This window comes from Vanacampus margaritifer, chromosome 5, assembly GCF_051991255.1.
Source record: "Vanacampus margaritifer isolate UIUO_Vmar chromosome 5, RoL_Vmar_1.0, whole genome shotgun sequence".
Classification (NCBI taxonomy): Eukaryota; Metazoa; Chordata; class Actinopteri; order Syngnathiformes; family Syngnathidae; genus Vanacampus; species Vanacampus margaritifer.
This window is the reverse complement of record NC_135436.1, coordinates 26,076,274-26,095,161: the sequence shown is the minus strand read 5'-3', so window position 1 is coordinate 26,095,161 and position 18,888 is coordinate 26,076,274. Positions and strand designations below refer to the sequence as shown.

Genomic DNA, 18,888 nt, shown 5'->3' with positions numbered 1-18,888 from the left:
TGCAAGACAAAGTAAACCTAAAACAGGACTAGGAGTCCAAACCTAAAATAAACTAAACGTACAAAATATAAAACTGGACTAAACTAAGACCCTAAAACACTAAAGCTAAAGCAGGACGAGGACTAAACCTGAGGCAATAAAGTAACAGGACAAAACCGGGGGGGGTCTCAACCTAAAACAATTAATGCAAGACATGCTGAACCTAAAATACACTAAAACGAGACAGTAGGACTAACAGATAAAACCAGACAAAACAGGACTAAACATAAAATACTGTAGACTTAAACAGATTTACTCTAAAAAAGGCTAGTACTAAACTTAAGACATAGTAAACCAAAGACAGGACAAAACATAAGATGACAGGCAATTGTGCTAGCTACTGAATGTCGTCGAAGCACCTGTACGCCACTGATTGGTGCCTTCAGGAGCAGCTCGGAAATACGTGTATTAATGCTGCATTCGAGGATGGTGTTTTCCCCCCAGTTCCGACCTAAAAGCGTTCGAGGCGAAAGTAAACCAAAATGGCGGATAGTGATAAATTGTACATTGTGTTAGGTGAAATGATGTTGAATATTTATGAATGAAGAAAGCTATCTAGTAAATTGTGTGTTACCATTCAAGGTTCCACTTCCTGGTTTGAACTTGGAAAAGTCCCGACGAATGCAGCAAAAGGTGGCTTGATTTAAACCAGACTAAACCAAATGTGTTTGAATTAAAACCAAACAAAATCAAATATTGTTTCATGCGATGATGTAAACCACATCAAATCAAAGACAGTTCAATTCAACCAAAACGAATCTCTCTCAGGAGATAGATCGCTATCTATCCAACTGTGACACAAGCTAAGCTAATTAGCATTTATCTATCTATTTTAGGGTGACCATATTCCCATTTACAAAAAAGAGGACACTTCTTTCTTTCTATGCATCTATCATATGACAAAGGACCACAAATGTCTAAATGGATGAAAACATGTTTTTTTTTGTTTTTCCTTGCACGCAATACATGAATACATGCATACAAAGCCCCCCTGAAAACCCCTCCTCCTAAATGCCCTTCTACTCGCACCGTTCATTGCACCTGTGAGTGTGAGGAGGCAGCAGGACAAATGAAATATGCTCGGTCTTGCTTGGATGCATCTGCTATGAAGGACACATGAAGGGGACACACACACACACACAAGTAGAGAGGTCCACACAATGGGGGGACGTGGTGGTGGTGATGATGTGGTTTCCATGGCAACAGCAGCAAGCTGCAAAAAGACTGCTTGGAGAACATATGTCACTCTTGACTGATTTCACACACACACAACCTGGCAACACGTTTTTTGTGAGTGCAGCCAATCACAGATCGTTGAGGCCTTAATACTTTCAGTCTCAGGACTCCCGAGTCCTGTATGCAGGCAATACTTGACTCACTCCTGATCCTCATCCTGGTCTTGGTCTTTATCATCGTCATCTATTTTCTCGATCCTCAATCTAGCCCTTGTTGCTCAACGTGGTCCCAAGTCGTGTACTTGATCATGGGCCATTTCCGAACCCTGGTCCATTTCGATTTCCTGATTCTAGAGAATTTCCCGCTCCCGAATTCAGGCCCCATTTTCCAGTCCTGAGACTCACGGGTCCTCAATTTGGTCAATTTGCTGAGTCAGCTTGATTTCCAGGTCATGAACCTTATCCTGAACCCGGTCCATTTTCATTTCCAACTCCTGACCCTCATCCTGATACGGGTCCATTTCCTAGTAGTCCAGGTTTTTACCTTGAGACATTTCTTAGTCCTGTTCTTCATCCTTGTGTTGATTTCTGTCCGGAACCGCACTCTGGTCCATTTCCGATTCCGAGTCATGGTCCCCCACCCTGGTCCTGACTGTGACACAGATCCTGAACCTTTTCCAGTCCTATAGTCCTAATCCTGGTTTTTGCCCCATTTCTCGTTTATTATAACTTCCATATTGTTGGTAAGCTTTAAAAAAAAATGTCTTTGTTTCTAATAAAATCATTTCACGCAGACATGATTGACACCTGCCCGCCTCTTCCTCTTTGCGTGTGCGTGCGTCTACAAGCGTGTTCTGGTGGTCTGGGCCATATTAATTACAATCAGTAAGTGAGTGGGTTGGGGGTGTGCAAACCTAAAAGAGGCGAGCGAGAGTGGTTCAGGGGGAGGCACAACATTAGCAGGCCATCAAGTCGCTGCTGCAGCAAGGATCGGCTATTGATGTCTGCCGCAGTCTCACGCATAAACACACACAGGAGTACCGAGTGTTTCGTCTGTTGTGTACAAGAAAGTGAAAAGAATTTGAGTTTGTGTTCATTCATGCACATATTGATCCACTGCATACAATTTTTTTTGTTAAATTGGGGGTGGGGGGGGGGCATTGATGAATCAACCACCCCCACACCACCATGAACCCCCTCTTTCTCACCATCACACTTCCTTGGCAGATCCCCGTTGCCATAGCAACGCTCCCGTTGCCGCAGGCTAGCTGGAGCGATGTGCAGCGCTGTTTGGAAATAAAAGAAAGTGAGGGGGAGGAATGGGAGGGGGGGGGGTTGGCTCTCCAATTCATTACCTCTATAACGACCCCCCCCCAACCCTCACATCCCATCACAAGCATCAGCCGAGCTCCGCAAAGGCCTCGCTCGGCATCTGCTCAGCAGTCTGAACACGTTGCAGCCAAACTTCCAAGCTACATTTATTATTCATCCTTCCATATATGCGCACGCACACACAAAATACGTACAAATCGGAAGCCTGACGTCAGAAAGGCGGACACGATACAACCCGTCACACTCACGGTCAGTATTATAACGAATTCATGTTTTATAGCGAGCTATCAAACTTTTCCGCTTTTAGCCAAATGTGCCTAAAATAGGCTCGTTGGACCAAAATGTGAACTTTTTTTGTTGGTCCACTCAAGGTAGACGTGACTTGCAGCTCAAACTGACTTCTGGGGCTGAATTTTCTAAATCCCAAATGCTGTAGTGTGTCTTTTAAGGACCCCTGGAAATGTTGAAAACGCTCCAAACCTCAACAGCAGACTAGACAAGCCTACTAAATGACCCGAAAATGGCCCCTTTGAACAAAAATGGCGGACTTCGTGTAACATTTTTGGCAAGGCTTTTTTAAAAGCTTTTTTGCAGGTATACTCATGATAGACATTTAACGTGAAAATTAATCAAATAAAATTGCTAAGTCAAACTGGTTTCAGGGGGTGATTTTATTTCTTATGTTTCCCCCAAATCTGGTGTAGTCTGTTTGAAGGAAACTTGGAAATGGCCAATATGAGCCTGTGAAACAAAATGGCACAACGTTTCTGTTCATCTTCTTAGTTACCAAACATACATCTTCACCACGATGCAGAGATATTAATACACGAAACATAAAAGGTAACAATGAGATGTTGCTGACCTGTGTTGTTGCCAATGTGTATTGCGTCAACTTATGTTATGAGTGACGTTTGCTGTTGGTCTCAGTCTCCACAAGAGCAGATGCTTGAGCTCATTAGGAGTCAGGACCACACACCGGTGCAGAATTCAGAGAAGCACCAACATGGCGACGGCCAAGAAGCGGCGGGAGGATGCGCAAGCCCAAATATTCTCTCTTCCGCTTAACACTTGAAAACACACGAGGGAGAAACACACATTGACTTAGGAAATAACAAAAGAATACGTGAACAAAACAATTGGTTACGTGGAATTACAGGTCAACTGAACGTGAGCTGTGGCGCTGCAGCGCCACCTGGTGGACACGCCAGGACGGGTTCATGGATTGGAAACGGACTCAAGTCACTGATGAGTTAGTGATCTGAAATAAGGACGTGACGCTTCAATGACTGTCTAACGTGAGCGTAGTGCATTTCTTAATGTCAGAAAACAGGGATCAACCATGACAAAAAATTAACATCTGAAAACGGAAGTATCACAGGCAATAGTTTGGATTTCATAGATGACTATGGCTATGACTTTATCTCCCTCACATGTCTGAAGACTCTCACTATAGAGAAACATATTCAAGTTAATAAACGCCAGAAAACTACAATAAATAATCATACTTCTTTTGGACGTTAAGCATTTTACGCAAAAAGATTCTTTGGTAAACTCTTACCGTCCCTAAAATCAAAAATATTGGGCCAGTTATTCTAATATTTGCAGCAGAACTGGGCATAAACACATCCGCATAAATTTCGGGGAAGAAGTTTTGGTCATGGAATTGTCTAATAAGACAAAAAATAACATACGTTTTTGTGACTATCAGCTGATTTTTTTTTTTTAGATTATTTTCCGGTTACCTAAATATTACAAACATTAAGACATTGGTAAAAGTACCTAAATATAGTACAGCAAAAACAACCATGGCAAGAGTTCAAAAAGTTTATCTCATTGAGCGAAATCAATGTTATACTAGATTTGGCAAAATTGTCCTAAATAATTAAACAATTTGTTGTTGGCCAGTGTAATATTACTTTAAAAAAAATGCAATATTAGCTTCACAATATAAACAAATATCTAGAACCAACACATTGGAAGGAGAAAGCATGACACAGATGTGCTAATAAGACAAACACTTTATTATAACATTAAATTTTGGGGCAGCACAGAGAACCACTGGTTTCCACGTGTGCCTCAAAGTCAAGAGGTTCTGGGTTCAATTCCTGTGTAGAGTTTGGATGTTTTCCTCGAGCTTGAAAGTGTTTTTTTTTTCTCCCACATTCCAAAAATGCTTGTTTGTGAGGACAAGATGATGGAAAATGTTTGTTTTGGGCTCACTCTTAAAAAAAAAAATCAAAAAAATAAATCAAAGTTCAGTCTGATTTGATGACATTTAGTCATCCTCAGTTTTGGTTTTCTTCTTTTTCTTCTTCTTTGTCTCTTTGTGCGGAGTGTCCACATCCACTTCACTCATCACTTCTTCTTTCACTTCTACAATGGCCGCCTTCTCCCTGTTTTTTTTCCTCTTCTTCCTGCTCCTCTCCTCAGTGTGTTCCTGGCCTTTTTCCTCAACTTCCTGTTTGACCGTCACTTCCTCCTCCTCTTCCTTTACTTTAATATGCTTGTCTTTCTTTTTCTTCTTTTTCCTCTTCCTGTCCTCGACCTGCGTCACCTGCGCCGTGATGGGCGTCTTGCTTCCGAAGGGCTGGAATCTCTGTTTGAGACCGGGCGGAAGTGCGGGCGCGGGGGCGGCGTGGACGACGCAGGGCTGCATGCAGTCGCCACCGTAGCTCTCGCCCACGCTCAGTAGACCAGAGAAGGCGGGCCCCAACCCTGGGGCCGACGAATCAGTGGTGAGCAAGCGGAGGTCGGAGATGCCGTGATTGGATGCCAAGATGTTGTACACCTGCTGGCTCCGCCCGTCGCCCGCGGCAGAACGAAGTTTCAGCGTTTGAAAGCCGGAAAGATTCAAGCTTGCGCCACGCAAACTGTGAAGGCAAAAAACAGGGGTTACACTTCATACTAACAAAGTACATTTTTAAAAAAGTCAGCATGGGGGATCGATCCTCAGTTATTCACATTTTGTGTGTGTTAAGCAGTGATTTTGATGAATTAATGGCATACATTGTTAGTGTGCAAATGTTTGTGCTTGTTATTTAGCCTCGTATCTTAGCTAAACCCGTTGACAAGTATCATGTGAAGGTGGTTCGTTTGCGCTTAAGTGTGCTATGGCATAGCACACCTAAGCAGGTAAGTTCTGAGCGTTTCTTTACCTTCACACCCCCTTAAACCCACCAAACGTCATATATGATAATCATGGGGGACCAGTGTCAAAGGGTAAACGGGTTTTACTTTCTTTGAGCTTATTTAGACCCAAACGTGAGTGAAAAGTAGCCTAAAAATATTAAAGGACAGACCATCGTGGATCAAAGCTAGCAGGGGCTTTAATTAGCCACAGTTCGCTCTTGCTCCTCTTCAGGCTCTCAGTCAGTGTGCTGCTGCAAGGCTTGTGGCTGAAGCACACAAAGTCACCGGGACACTGATACTTGCTGCTCTTCTCTGCCAAAACACCATTCAACACCAAATAAAGTATATTCGAGCATTTCTCACTTTCGAAAAAGAAACATAATGAAGTGCCAACTTACCGATTTCCTTTGGCCTTAACGACTCTTCCGCGAGGATGTTATCCGCTTCGTCCTCGCTCGATGAGGATGAAACATCTCGAGGCATTTTAATATTGTTGAAAGATTACCGAAAAGTCGTCCAAACTTTGTTATCGTTTTAATGCAAGGACGCGTGAGTGAAAAGCTAAAATGCACGTGTGCGTGTGGCCACGAATGAACTGTGACCTTTGGGTACCGCACTTCCTGCGTCGGCCTTGTTTGTAGTCCAACAACCAGACGCAGTGTGTTGGTTTGTTTTAAAAGAGTCCTACAAATAAACTACATGACCCAGAAATCATCGTGTCAGGTTACATAAGGTTACAGCATTTTTTTCACGAAAAGGGTTAACTGCGAGGAAGAAATCGCGAGAACAGTCGAAAGCACTTGGTTGCCTTGCTTCCTTGTGGCAACTCTGTTTGTAGTCCAACAAGCAGACGTTGGTGCATTGGAATGACTTGAACAAGTCCGACAAAACAAACTACATCGCCCATAATGCACCTAAACTGGTTAAGTAACTCACCAGCGTTGTTCGCGAGAGCGGGTTGACAGCAGTCAGGAGCAGGCCAAAGTGGGTAAACAAATTAGGAATATGTGTGGGGGACATTGTCAAAATCAACAAAGTTTTGTATCGCTTTCTATTGTTAGTATGTTCGCGGTTGCTCCAAAACGGGTCGGAGGAAGCTGAAGGTTAAGCTAGTTAGCAAACAGCGCTCTTAACGCCACTTTTAAGATAAATAGGTTAAATCAGCTAACGTGTGCTAGCTCGGGTTAGCCGGCTAGCTCGGCAGCCCACTGGCTCGCAGTCCGGCCGTCATGTCGTCGCCTTCCTCGTCGTCACGGCGCCAGTGGTGTTACTTGTGCGACCTGCCCAAGATGCCTTGGACGGTGGTGTGGGACTTCAGCGAGGTGGTGTGCCGCGGCTGCGTCAACTACGAGGGCGCCAACCAGATCGAGTTCCTGATCGCTAGCGCGCGGCAGCTGAAGCGCAGCCACAGCATGCAGGACGGAAATGTTCGCTCACCGGGTCCGGGACCCTCGCCCCACAAACACGCCGTGCCGGGCCGCGGGGAGCCGGCTACGGACGGTGGTCGATCGCACGGTGAGCGTTTCGACCGGGGTGGCCGAGGGGATGGCGGCAGCGTGGCCGCCGCTCGCGTGCCGCCCAACGGGCTGCACCGCGACGGGCAGCTGCCGCAAGAGGTGAATCGCCAGAGTCCCAGCGGGAGCCGGAGACCCATGATCGGGGCGGCCATACCCCCGAATCTAGTGACTCAGAGCATAGCGGGGATCCCCCACGGGTTGCTGGCGGGCATGCCGGCCGGCCTGACCGCTAGGACGGCCCCCATGAGCAGCCCGATGATCTTCCCGGCGCCGGTGCTCGCCGAGATGAATCGCCGCCAGCTGGGCATCGGCATGGGCATCGGCCCCTTCATCACGCCGGAGCTCGAGCGGGAGCTGAGCTCGTCCCAGCCCAAGTCACAGACCCAGGGCCACGCCGGCTCCGGCAAGAACGCCGGCCTGCCCTCATCATCGGCCTCAGTCAGTCAGACAAGCCCCAAGCCCGCGTCGTCGCCGGCCAGGCAGCCGCGGCCCCTCGCCGCCCGCGCCGGTGGGGAGCCGCTGTCATCCGGCAGCTCGTCCGAGGCCGCCACCACCGCAGCGGCCGCGCTGCCTCACAGTGGAGCTTCTGAGCTGGGCTCCACCTCGGCTAGCAGCAGCCTGACCGGAAGCACCTTGTCCTGCACGCTGTGCCACGAGAGGCTGGAGGACACACACTTTGTTCAGTGTCCGTCTGTGCCGGGACACAGGTGGGTACTTTTTTTTTTTTTTTTTTTAATTAACAGTAACTGTCTAACGTGGTAAAGTTAAGCAATGTTAATTATTAATAAAAACATAAGGTTGGTAAAATACATATGTATTAGAGAATTTATAAAGTATATTACATCAAAGTATAATGTGTGTTTGTATATACGTACAGGTTCTGCTTCCCATGCACCAGAGTGTATATCCAGAGCCGGCGGGGTGACGGCGATGTGTACTGCCCGAGCGGCGACCGCTGCCCGCTGGACACGTCGGTAAACAGCCCCCCCTGGGCATTCATGCAGGGTGAGGTGTCCACCATCCTGGGCACCGGCGTGGCGGGCGCCCCATCGTCCGCTCCACCCGGAGCCGGGCCCGGTGGACCCGGGGGGCCCGGTGGCGGCGGTGCCAACGGGGCCGCAGCGCATAGCAGCGATGTCACCGTCAAGAAGGAGCGGGAGACGTGATGGTGGTTTCCATGGCAACCTGGAACAAAGGCAGGCAGGCGGGACACACACAAACATTACTACATACATTTACTACTCTTTATAACCTCTTGTTTATGAAGTGTACACATAGGGTGAGCACATTTTACCATTGTCTTTGTATGGCCACACATTGTTTTCTTGTGTAGATTAGTCAAAATGTCCGCCACTAAGAAAAACGGTATGTCAAATGTCGTGCCACACTAACGGGGCAAGACAAGAACAGTTACTTACACACACACACAAGCTTTTTGGGGGAAATCAGGTTTGGTGCCACACAAAGATTGAAAGACATGAAAAAACACAAAACACGGTTTCTATATGTTGAACACTGGATGTTTAGGGTGCTGGCAAGTTCCAGATTGGATCAGCCACAATGTTGCCACTAGGAAAAATGTCCCCCTAATAAAAACTGAATGTCAACAAATGTGGCACACAAAGATAGAAAGACAAGAATACAGTCCACGATTGGCTGATGACCAGTCCAACCTGCAATTAATTGATGCCCTCCTAAAATGGTTTCTAGTTGCCTATAGATGGCAGCAAAGCACTGTTTCAATGAAGCCCCTTAACTCACTTCAATGTAGTCCCTTGGCACCATTACCGGTCAAAATGTCCCTGCAAAGAAATACATCCCACTTGCAAAATAAAAATTAAAAATGGGATGACAAGTGCCACACTAACATCCAATGGACTGACACACACACGCGCACACAAAATTACATGTCATGTGACCTGCCTGCCAGTGGGTGAATATCCAAGACAAATGTGTGTTTCCTTGTAGAAAGTTCCTGGTTGTTTCAATTGCAGTCCTCCATTTTACAAGCTGTCATTGAAAACGGTTACACGTCATTTCATAAGACCTGACCTTAAAATAGTTGTCGTCTTCTTCTTTCTTTTTTTTTGCAAATGAAAGTAATTTTGTAGTTTTTTGGAGCTTTTTTTTCTCTCTCAGAACCAGAATGTTCTTCGCACAGATGAACCAAACCAAAGCCAATGTATGTGTATACAATCTCTACGGCTATATGCTAATGCTAACGGTGTAAGACAAGTAAGTGCCTTGTGCAGAAGTGTCCCGCCTCCTCGCGGCGTCGCCATGACGACAACCAATCTGCTCTCTCGTCTTTTGACTGCCGCTTGTACAAAACCACCTAGGTGGGAATAAAACAGATTGAAAAAGTCACGCTTGTCTTGTTTTTTCTTTCTTTATAATAAACGTTGTTGTTGATCTCTAATCTTCTACTGACCTTGTGCAGTTTTTCGATACTTGACTTGACTGGGAATATTGTCCGTATAATTGTGGCCACCAGATGTCGCGGTTGTACCGAAACATATTTTGTACTGCACTTGCTGCATTCTTGCCATTTTGTGACGTGCTGTTGAAAATTGATGTTCATTGTCAATGAGAAAAAAAGAATGGGGAGATAAAAAAAAAAAAGAGAGAATGTGTGGCTTCCTCCATTAGTGTCAAGTCATTACTGCCATTGTGGGGACAATTATGCACGTGCTAATGGCCACGCAGGGCGCATTCACATGCAAAGGCGGCGTGCAGGGAGGCCACGCACGCTGCAAGATGCGTATTAAAGACAGCAGTTGGTGACGTCACCTACAAGCAGCTGACTTTACTTTGAACATGTGCAAACTCGCCAAAATCGATTTAGTTCTTTGCGTCATGCATCATGCCTCTACATATATATATATATATATATATACATATATATATATATATATATATATATATATATATATATATATATTCAACTTTTTTTCTTTTGACAAAAAGTTAGGTGGAGACTACACGAAAACATGTTGACATATTTTTTGTTTTTGTTTTTACAACATGCTTTTCAAGAAAATTTCCCCAGGGAAAATAACTAATAAGGTGTTTTATTTTTATAATCACCTGGGTGATATTGTTTAGTCTTAAAACGCTGATATGTAAAAAAAAACCACTACATATACTTAATTTTACGTTTATCACATTAATAATCACGCTAATATATTGTCATTTCTAATCATGATTATCCATATGATGACGTCACTAACAGGATTAGCTTTTGCAAATTACATAATTACGCACGTCGGCGTCCCCGACCCTCCTGATCCAAGGCCTTCCCCGATGCAGGTGCGAGCGCGTGACCCCACCCCCCACACACGCACCCGAATCCCCTCCGCCGACCTCCCGCGCGCGCGTCATTACATGAGCTTTGAGAATTTGAGCTGGCAGCCATTCACATGCACACGCCTGGCTGTCTTGTGTATTCCGGCCTTGCACATAAATTACAACATACTAATTATACTATTTTATGTTCCACTATATATTAGCCTATATTGTGTGGCATTTTAGTTGACCAACAAGACAGAATCATGCTGTGAGAAAGCAACGATTTATTTATTATCCTTAAAAAGCAGTAGTCTTCAATTTATATTAAACTTGTAATGCAATAGGTCCACAAGAAAATAAATTAAAGTCAAAGGCCAAAGGCGAACATAAAACAATTGAATATAGTTTTTTTTTCTATTGGCAAAAATAATATAAAAGTAATTAAATATAGATGTTGCAGGCTAAGAAGCAAGCAATAAATAATTTCATATGCCAAAAATACATAAATTGTTAAATTATATATTAACAAACGCAAAATAACAAAACAAATATGCAAAAAAGAAGTTAAATATTGCAGAAAGAATAAAAAAAACAATCATTAATCATTAAATGTATATGTTATGGGCCCAAAACATTAAAAACTAATTAAATATATATTTTATTGATTTTAAATGAAATTGAAATTGTTAATTTTTCGAGATTATTATATTTTTCATGTGCAGTTTGAAATAAACCACTCAATTATATTTTATTTTCATTTAAAATACTGTATTTTTAAAAAAAATTATGTTTGTCAATGCATATAGGCCTACTTGGCGTGTTGTAGGCTACTTATGACTTGAGTCATGTCAATAGAGTTGAATGTAATCAAAATAATCCTTGTTAATGCATTTACATATTATTAATATCAAGCACGTGCATGAGTGACTTTGGTTGATTTTCTGGCGCTTTTTAAGCGAATTTGTAACATTGTAAATAAAAAATAAAAAATCGTTTTGCCAATGTGTTAAAGGTTCCAAGTAGGTGACAGCCGCGGGAATTAACGAACTTTCACCCCCCACCCACAACATAAACCTCAGGCTGCAAACTGACGGACCGGGCCCACCTCTTCCCATGCTCACTTTTTATCTTGATTTCAGATGTCAAGCGCGTAAATGTTCTAGCTTAACTTTTAATGTGGTTTAGAGGGGTGCAGGAGTCGGGAGGAGGGGGAGGAGCATTTGGGGGTCTTGACGCAGCCGGGGTGGCCGCCGGTCCGACCGGGCCAATAAACAGCACGCCAGGGGGCCACATAGGCCTTTTTTGCTGGAGCCTCCTTCCTGACGGCTCCATATTGAAATGTGCAGGACGGGAGGGGGGGAAGGAGGGGGCGTTTTGGGCGTGGGCGGGGTCCCGGCTGTACCTTATAAAGGGGTGGCAGTGGCGGCAGTCCTCACGCCGTCCTGCGCTCGCCTCACGTCTGCCTGACACGCTCCGTCCTTCCTGGCCCGCACTTCCCATCAACGGGCCTCCACGTCTGCAAGCAGCTGGCAAACAATGGACCAATGAACTTTCACTGACTTGACACAACTTTTCACGACAACGGAGCTTTTTTTTTTTTTTTTTTTTACGTGTCACCAAGGATTGTAAGGGGGGGAAAAAAGTGTGAAGGTGCGAGAAGCTCGTCCAGTTCCACTCAAAGTGTTTCTTTGTGGGGATGTTGAGCTCTGTGAAGATGGAAGCGCACGACCTACCTGAGTGGAATACTTTTTACAGCGAGGCCAGCGAGGTAACAGAAACACTGAAATTGTTTCCTTTTTTTGTTGTCGTTGTTGTTAACACAATACTGCTACAAAAAAACAAAAAAACACGCAGGTTACATAAAAATGTGTTAATATTATTGTCCATGCAGTAAAACAGATTCCAGCTGTACTTTTTTAACTTGGGAAAAAATGACTTCAATTCACTTATTTACTTCATTCTCATTAAATTTACATAATAAATACAGAGTATTTTAAAAGAAACAATACTTAATGTTGGTTGTAGTAAAAATACTAAAGCAAGATAAGAGCCAAAGAGATCATAAACAATTATTTAATATAAATGCATTACAGGCTAAAAAGAGAGCATTAAAAAAAACACTCAGCAATACATATTTTATATACCAAAACAACATATTGAACAATTAAATATAAATGTATAAAGGCAGAAAACAACAAAAAGAATACGTGTCAATACAGAAAAGAAAAAAAATACATAAACACTTTACAGGAATGGCACAAATAATTAAATGTGTATTTTGTTTATACTGTAAAACATAAAATACGTAATACATATTTTACTGGCCAAACATCACACTATTACATAACTCTTTTTTTTATGTAAATAAGATTTAATAATAAATTTGACTTGACAAAACTTCGAAACAAATGCATTCACTTTACAGGCCCTCAAAAAACATAAATATATTTCATACGTCAAAAAGAACAAATGGTTCTCCGTTTTATATAATAAAATAAAATAAAAGAATCACAAAATATTTCATGAAACAAACAAAATATTACAATTGTTTTAAGTCATATAAAAATGAAGTAATCGTTCACATTTGGTGACGTAACCGCTGTTCCATTTACAGAGACAAACTGGATTTCGGATGCATTCAAACTAAAGCAATTCAAACGTTAATGTTGAGGTGATAATTAAATTAAAAGTTAATGTCATCAGCAGCTGATGAAATTACCACCTTGCTAATAGTTAACCCGAAGTGCGCGTGAAGGCTCAAATTTCCTCACTTCCAACTTTAAGCGATATATTATCGTTACATTTCTTTTCTTCTTCCTCTTTCAAAAAAAAAAGAAAATTTCGAAAACTTTTTGGAGCTGCTTGCGTTTTTTCCGTGCACGGTGAGGGAAAGGGGGAGGGGGGGGGGGGTCTGCGTGACGCGCTTTTTACGCACTTTGACGTTCACGCGTGAGTGTGAATTCAGTGCGCACTGAGAGCTTCATTGTGCATTGACAAGGAGAAGAAGGAGAAGCCACTCACGAAAAGACTCCTTCTCAATTTGAAAAAAAAAAAAAAAAACTACACACGTTTAATTGATACAATATTTAATCTTAATTGGCTGAATTGGATTTAGGAAAAAAAGGAGCTAAATACAAAAAAGAACACTGGCATCTCCATCTTGGGGTGACACTTGCGAGACCACACCCCTTAAAGGCACATATCCAACACGCGATACTGCAGTGATCACACAACTAGTTTTCTTTATCAAATGGGTTTTTGTTGGCACGTAGAACGTTTAATGCAGTGGTGTGCAAGGCGGTGGGGAGGGAAGGGGGTTCAACGGGGTAACCCCCCCCCCCCCATGAACAGTCTTAATAAGGAAATATAGCAGCATAATATTAAATGTAAATATATAAACATAAATTATAACAAAAGCAAATGTATAACGATAAACTGGTTCATAAAGTGTATTTTACGTGTATATTATGAGTGTACTATACGTCTTTAAAAGGGGGCGTGGCTAGTGGACACTAGGAGATGTCGGAAGTCGGAGTCGCTCGAGTGCTTTCAATTTCAATGAGTGTGTTTGACTGTTCTCTTCAATAAATGTCTGAAAGTAGACGGGCACCTGTGTCTCTCCTTGCCCACATGCGGGGCATCACACAGTGCTCCATTTGTTTGTCACTTCACTCAAGCGGCGGCAGATCTGAAGCTCAATTGCAACTCATATTTTGGCTCACGACAAAAAGATTTCTGTGCCCAGCTGTGGATTGATGACCGGCAGATTGTCTTTCTGTGCCCTGAAAAGAACTGGTGACCCAGCGGGTGAAGCTCCGACAGTACATTTCAAAAACCCGTTCATTCAAGACTCTTAATTGTCCGTAGGTGTGAGTGTGAGTGTGAGTGATTGTTTGTCTACACATGCCCTGCGATTGACTGGCGACCAGTCCTCGAAGTACAAGAAGCCAGCCGTGATCGGCGCTAGTTCACTTGCATCCCTAATGAGGAAAAGCGTAGATGTCTGTATGGTTAATGGTGTTGTGTTTGTGTTCCAGATGTATTCCTCGTCCGGCATGAACTCGGCCCTGGCTTCCGTAAGCTCCATGGGGCCCATCAACAGTTACATCAACCTCAACCCGGCGGGTGGCGGCGCTGGCGGCTGCCTGAACATGTCGTACCCCGGCTCAGGCCTCAGCACGTCCCCGCTAGGCTCCATGGGCTCGGGCCCGGCCCACATGCCGCTGTCCCCGGTAGTGCCCTCCCTGGGCTCGGGCTCGCTTACCCAGCTGGGCCCCAGCACCGCGCCGGGTTCCCTGTCTCACTACGGGAACATGGGCCAGTCCATGAGCCAGCTGAGCTACCCGTCGGGCGCCTCTCTGAGCCGCGCCGGGCCCAAGGAGATCCCACCCAAGCCGTACCGCCGCTCGCTGACCCACGCCAAGCCACCCTACTCGTACATTTCGCTCATCACAATGGCCATCCAGCAGAGCGGCAGCAAGATGCTAACCCTTAACGAGATCTACCAGTGGATCATGGACTTGTTCCCGTACTACCGGGAGAACCAGCAGCGTTGGCAGAACTCCATCCGCCACTCGCTGTCTTTCAACGACTGCTTCGTCAAGGTGGCCCGCTCGCCCGACAAACCGGGCAAAGGCTCCTACTGGACTCTGCACCCGCAGTCGGGCAACATGTTTGAGAATGGTTGCTACCTACGACGCCAGAAACGCTTCAAAATCGACGACAAGCTGTCCAAGAAGGCAGGAAAGGAGGGCGGCAAGGGGGGCGACGCGTTGGGCGACCGCAGCCCGGCAGGCGGCGGCTCAGACGAAGCAGACTCGGCCCACTCGGACAACTCCCACCCGGGCTCATCCGACGACCAGTCGCTGCCCCGCGGGACCGCGGGCAACGCCTTGCTAGTGCCACTTGACTGCCCACCACCGCCACCTGCCCCCACCGCCATGCCGCCCACCTCCTCCGCCGCCATTTTCCACTCCCAGTCCACCCACCTCCTACCCGGCACCATGGGGCAGCACATGGACCTGCAGAACGACGCCCTCAAGTCCCTGGACCCCCACTACAACTTCAACCACCCCTTCTCCATCACCAACCTCATGTCCAACGAGCAGAAGATGGACCTCAAGTCCTACCAGGACCAGGTGATGGCGTACAACAGCTACGCCTCTAGCGGCTCACCCGTGGCCGCCAAGCAGATCTACGACAGCCCCGGACCGGCAGCCATGGACTCTGGTGCCTATTACCAGACTCTCTACAGCCGCTCCGTGCTCAACGCGTCCTAATCTAACACAATGCAAGATGGATGCTTTCTGAACAGATTCTAAAATGGCCAACTCGTATGGAAAGCCGTCTGACCTTGTATCCCATATCCTTGAGATCCATTTTAATGTCTGTGTACTCGTACGATCTTTGGCATTCTGCCCCTAGTAGTGCTTACGACAGTAGTACCGTTTTTTTTCCATGACTGCTGTCCTACTGGTACCCATAAATCTTACTCTTAAACTACTTAGCCGAACAGAAATACTGAATGGCCCAACAAGACAATTTAGTGTACTAGAAGATCGACGACTGTGTTACAAATGAAGTAATGTTTTTCCCCACTACTAGAATCCTATTTGGCCTACTAGTACAGGCTTACCTTACTAGTGAACCACTGTGCTGCACTTGTAACACTACTAGGCCCAATTCATAGCCAAGTGGCATACACTAGTAGACTCCTTATCAAGGGTATGGAATAAACGCTCAAATGGCCATTTGAGTATTTATTCCATATCTTATGCCAAGGCTGTGCTACTAGTGCGGCCAAAGAGCATACTAGTTCATGGACCCTACGCTGGCTGTCAAAGATCAGGAATAAATGCTCCGACGGCTTTCCCTAGCCACGTTTTGAAGGACCACATGTTTTTCTTTGCCCTCTATGGAGACTCTCTGGTTACACACAATGATGAAGATGATGACGACGATGAAGATGGACTTTGTACAAAGTGTAAATAGCGGCAATGTGTGTGTGCGTGAGTGTGTAAAAGGGGTATTTGCATTTATTTATAAAGGGAATAAATTTTAATATATCTTATATTCTGCTTTGTCCAAACGGTTACAAACGTGTGCTTCAGGTGTTACTTTCACGCTTCATGTTACAAAAAAAAACTTTCATTTCATCCGGCACCGTGTGCCCCCTTTGGAATTAATCTGGAATAAGGGGTTCCAGGAAGGGTTGAATATTCTAGAATGTGGAATGTTATGGGACATGGATGTTCTGGTAAGGGACGGTTTCGGAATAGGAATGTTCTGGAATATGTTCTGGAATAAATGAATATTCTGGAATAAGAAATGTTATGGGGCAGGGATATTCTGGCATGGAAAAGTTATGTAATTGGAATGTTCTGGAATATGCGGATGTTCAGGAATAGAAAATGTTAAGAAATTGGTAATGTTATGGGACAGGAATATTCTGGTATGGGAAAGATCTACAGTGGAATAGGAATGTTCTGGAATTGTAGTGTCCTGGGATGAGGATTCTTTGGGAATAGATGTACTGGAATTTGGGAATGTTCTGGAATAAAGAAATGTAATGGGACAGGAATGTTCTGGTGTGGAAAAAAATTACAATAGGAATGTTCTGAAATATTAAGTAATATTTGGGTAAAGAAATGTTCTGGAACATTGGGGAATTCTAGTATGAGTAAATTCTAGGATAGTACTATTCCAGAATAGGAATATAGTGGAATAATGAATGTTTGAGAATAGAAATATCTTTGGAACATGGGCATGTTCTGGTATGAAAATGTTCTGCAATAGTACTGTTCCTGAATAGATAACTATTCTGGCATAATTATGGGACAGGAATATTCTGGTATGGCAAAATTCTTAAACGGGACCATTCTGGGGTAGAAATATTCTAGAATGAGGAATGTTTCGAAAGAACAATGTTATTCTGTAAAATGGGGATGTTTGGGGGAAGGAGGCAAAGTAAACTGTGGTAGACTTTAAAACAGCAAATTTTCGCATTTCTTTCCCCCCTTGTTACCTGTTGAGTGGGTTGGCTCGGACCAGACCATTTATTGAGCGGTCCTGTGTGTGTATGTGTGTGCCTGAAGCCAGTTACTAAAACGAGAGGGGTGGAGAGATGCACTATGGGAGATTTACATACAGTACTTTGCACTATGGAGCTCCTACTAGCCAGGTGGGCTGATAGTGTGTGTATGTGCGTGCGTGAGTGTGTGCGTGTGTTACAATACTGAGGGAGGTGGTCTCTCCGAGTTTAACCAAAGGTATCACATTGCGGTCCAAAAGTGCCTTTTTACCCCTCTTTCCACTGATCGCTTATCAATAAAGTGAAGGATGATAAACGTTCAGGTCACATGATGGAAGAGAAAATGTCATATTTAAGCTACGTGGTCGCTTATTGTTTTCACAAGCTACTTCTTTTTTTTTTTTTTTTTTTTTTAACTGTGTGTTTCCTTATATTGTTTGTTCTTCTCAATGTGATGGCCATCAATCATGTTTCTTAATAAAAAAAAAGGTTCAAATGGGCAACTGCTTTGTTTCGTTTTCATGACATTTTGATCAGGCAGTGAAGAATTTTGCGATAAAATTCCGTTTTTTTAGTGGCATAATATCGCAGCTGAATGACAGTTTAGTCTCTGAAAGCAAAATAAGTTTTTGCCTGATCTAGATGGCTCTATTTTTGCAGGCAGCGTACATATGTACAAATTGTTAAAAAAAAAAAAAAAGGTTGCATTGAGGATCAGGTGCAAGTCTCGTTTAGCGTGTCTGGGAACTTGCTGGACGTCCCATCGCACCTGACAATTTCAATCATAAACACGACAACAGCATGCATCAAAACTAGTGGTCACAAAAGTCACGGTTCAGATTGGATCACGGATTTGAGTCACGGGTCAAATCGTTTTTCAGATCAGCCACACACAAATAAAAGATAAATAGTGCTTTGTCTTCATTTATTTTGTAAAGCGCTTGTTACATCAAATAACAAAAAAATCAATTCAAAATGTCTAATAAAGGTATTTAGGAACACAACTTTTAAGTGCAATATGAGACAAAAACATTCTTATTTTTACATGGTTGATGTGTAAAAATAACATGCTATTAATGGCTTAAAGTTGTGTTCTTATAATCTAAATAGCTAAGTTTGACATTTGAGTTGAATGTTTTTCTTTTTTAAAGGGAAAAAGTGTTTTATAATGTAAATGATGATGATAATAATGAGAAGATCTCAACGTGCAATTTAAGGATTAAATTACAAAGTAGCTTTGTTCCAGAATATTGAAAAATAATTCAAAGTAAGCTGTCAAACTTACTCATCAGCTGGCAGCCAGACACTCAGACAGTCGTTGGTCATGCTAACAGGTAGCCGCTAGCCACTTACGTCGGAGACTTTTGCCAAGTCATAC

At 43.9% G+C, this 18,888-nt stretch overlaps 3 protein-coding genes across 3 annotated transcripts; 2 read left to right on the top strand and 1 right to left on the bottom strand.

Annotated features, from left to right (window-relative positions):
* Positions 1-4,546: 4,546 nt before the first annotated feature.
* Positions 4,547-6,433, bottom strand: polr1g (RNA polymerase I subunit G). Its single transcript, XM_077566287.1, has 3 exons — positions 6,074-6,433; positions 5,846-5,987; positions 4,547-5,416 (listed from the first exon to the last, which is right to left on the bottom strand). Exons 1-3 carry the CDS (start codon positions 6,156-6,158, stop codon positions 4,822-4,824), a joined length of 822 nt encoding a protein of 273 aa, XP_077422413.1. The 5' UTR covers positions 6,159-6,433; the 3' UTR covers positions 4,547-4,821.
* A 76-nt stretch (positions 6,434-6,509) lies between these two features.
* irf2bp1 (interferon regulatory factor 2 binding protein 1) lies at positions 6,510-9,559 on the top strand. The gene is made up of 2 exons (XM_077566286.1): positions 6,510-7,899; positions 8,070-9,559. The coding sequence occupies exons 1-2, from the start codon at positions 6,905-6,907 to the stop codon at positions 8,356-8,358; spliced, it is 1,284 nt and encodes a 427-aa protein (XP_077422412.1). The 5' UTR covers positions 6,510-6,904; the 3' UTR covers positions 8,359-9,559.
* Positions 9,560-11,929: 2,370 nt separating this feature from the next.
* On the top strand, positions 11,930-18,007 carry foxa3 (forkhead box A3). Its single transcript, XM_077566069.1, has 2 exons — positions 11,930-12,248; positions 14,518-18,007. Exons 1-2 carry the CDS (start codon positions 12,177-12,179, stop codon positions 15,757-15,759), a joined length of 1,314 nt encoding a protein of 437 aa, XP_077422195.1. The 5' UTR covers positions 11,930-12,176; the 3' UTR covers positions 15,760-18,007.
* The last annotated feature ends 881 nt before the right edge of the window (positions 18,008-18,888 follow it).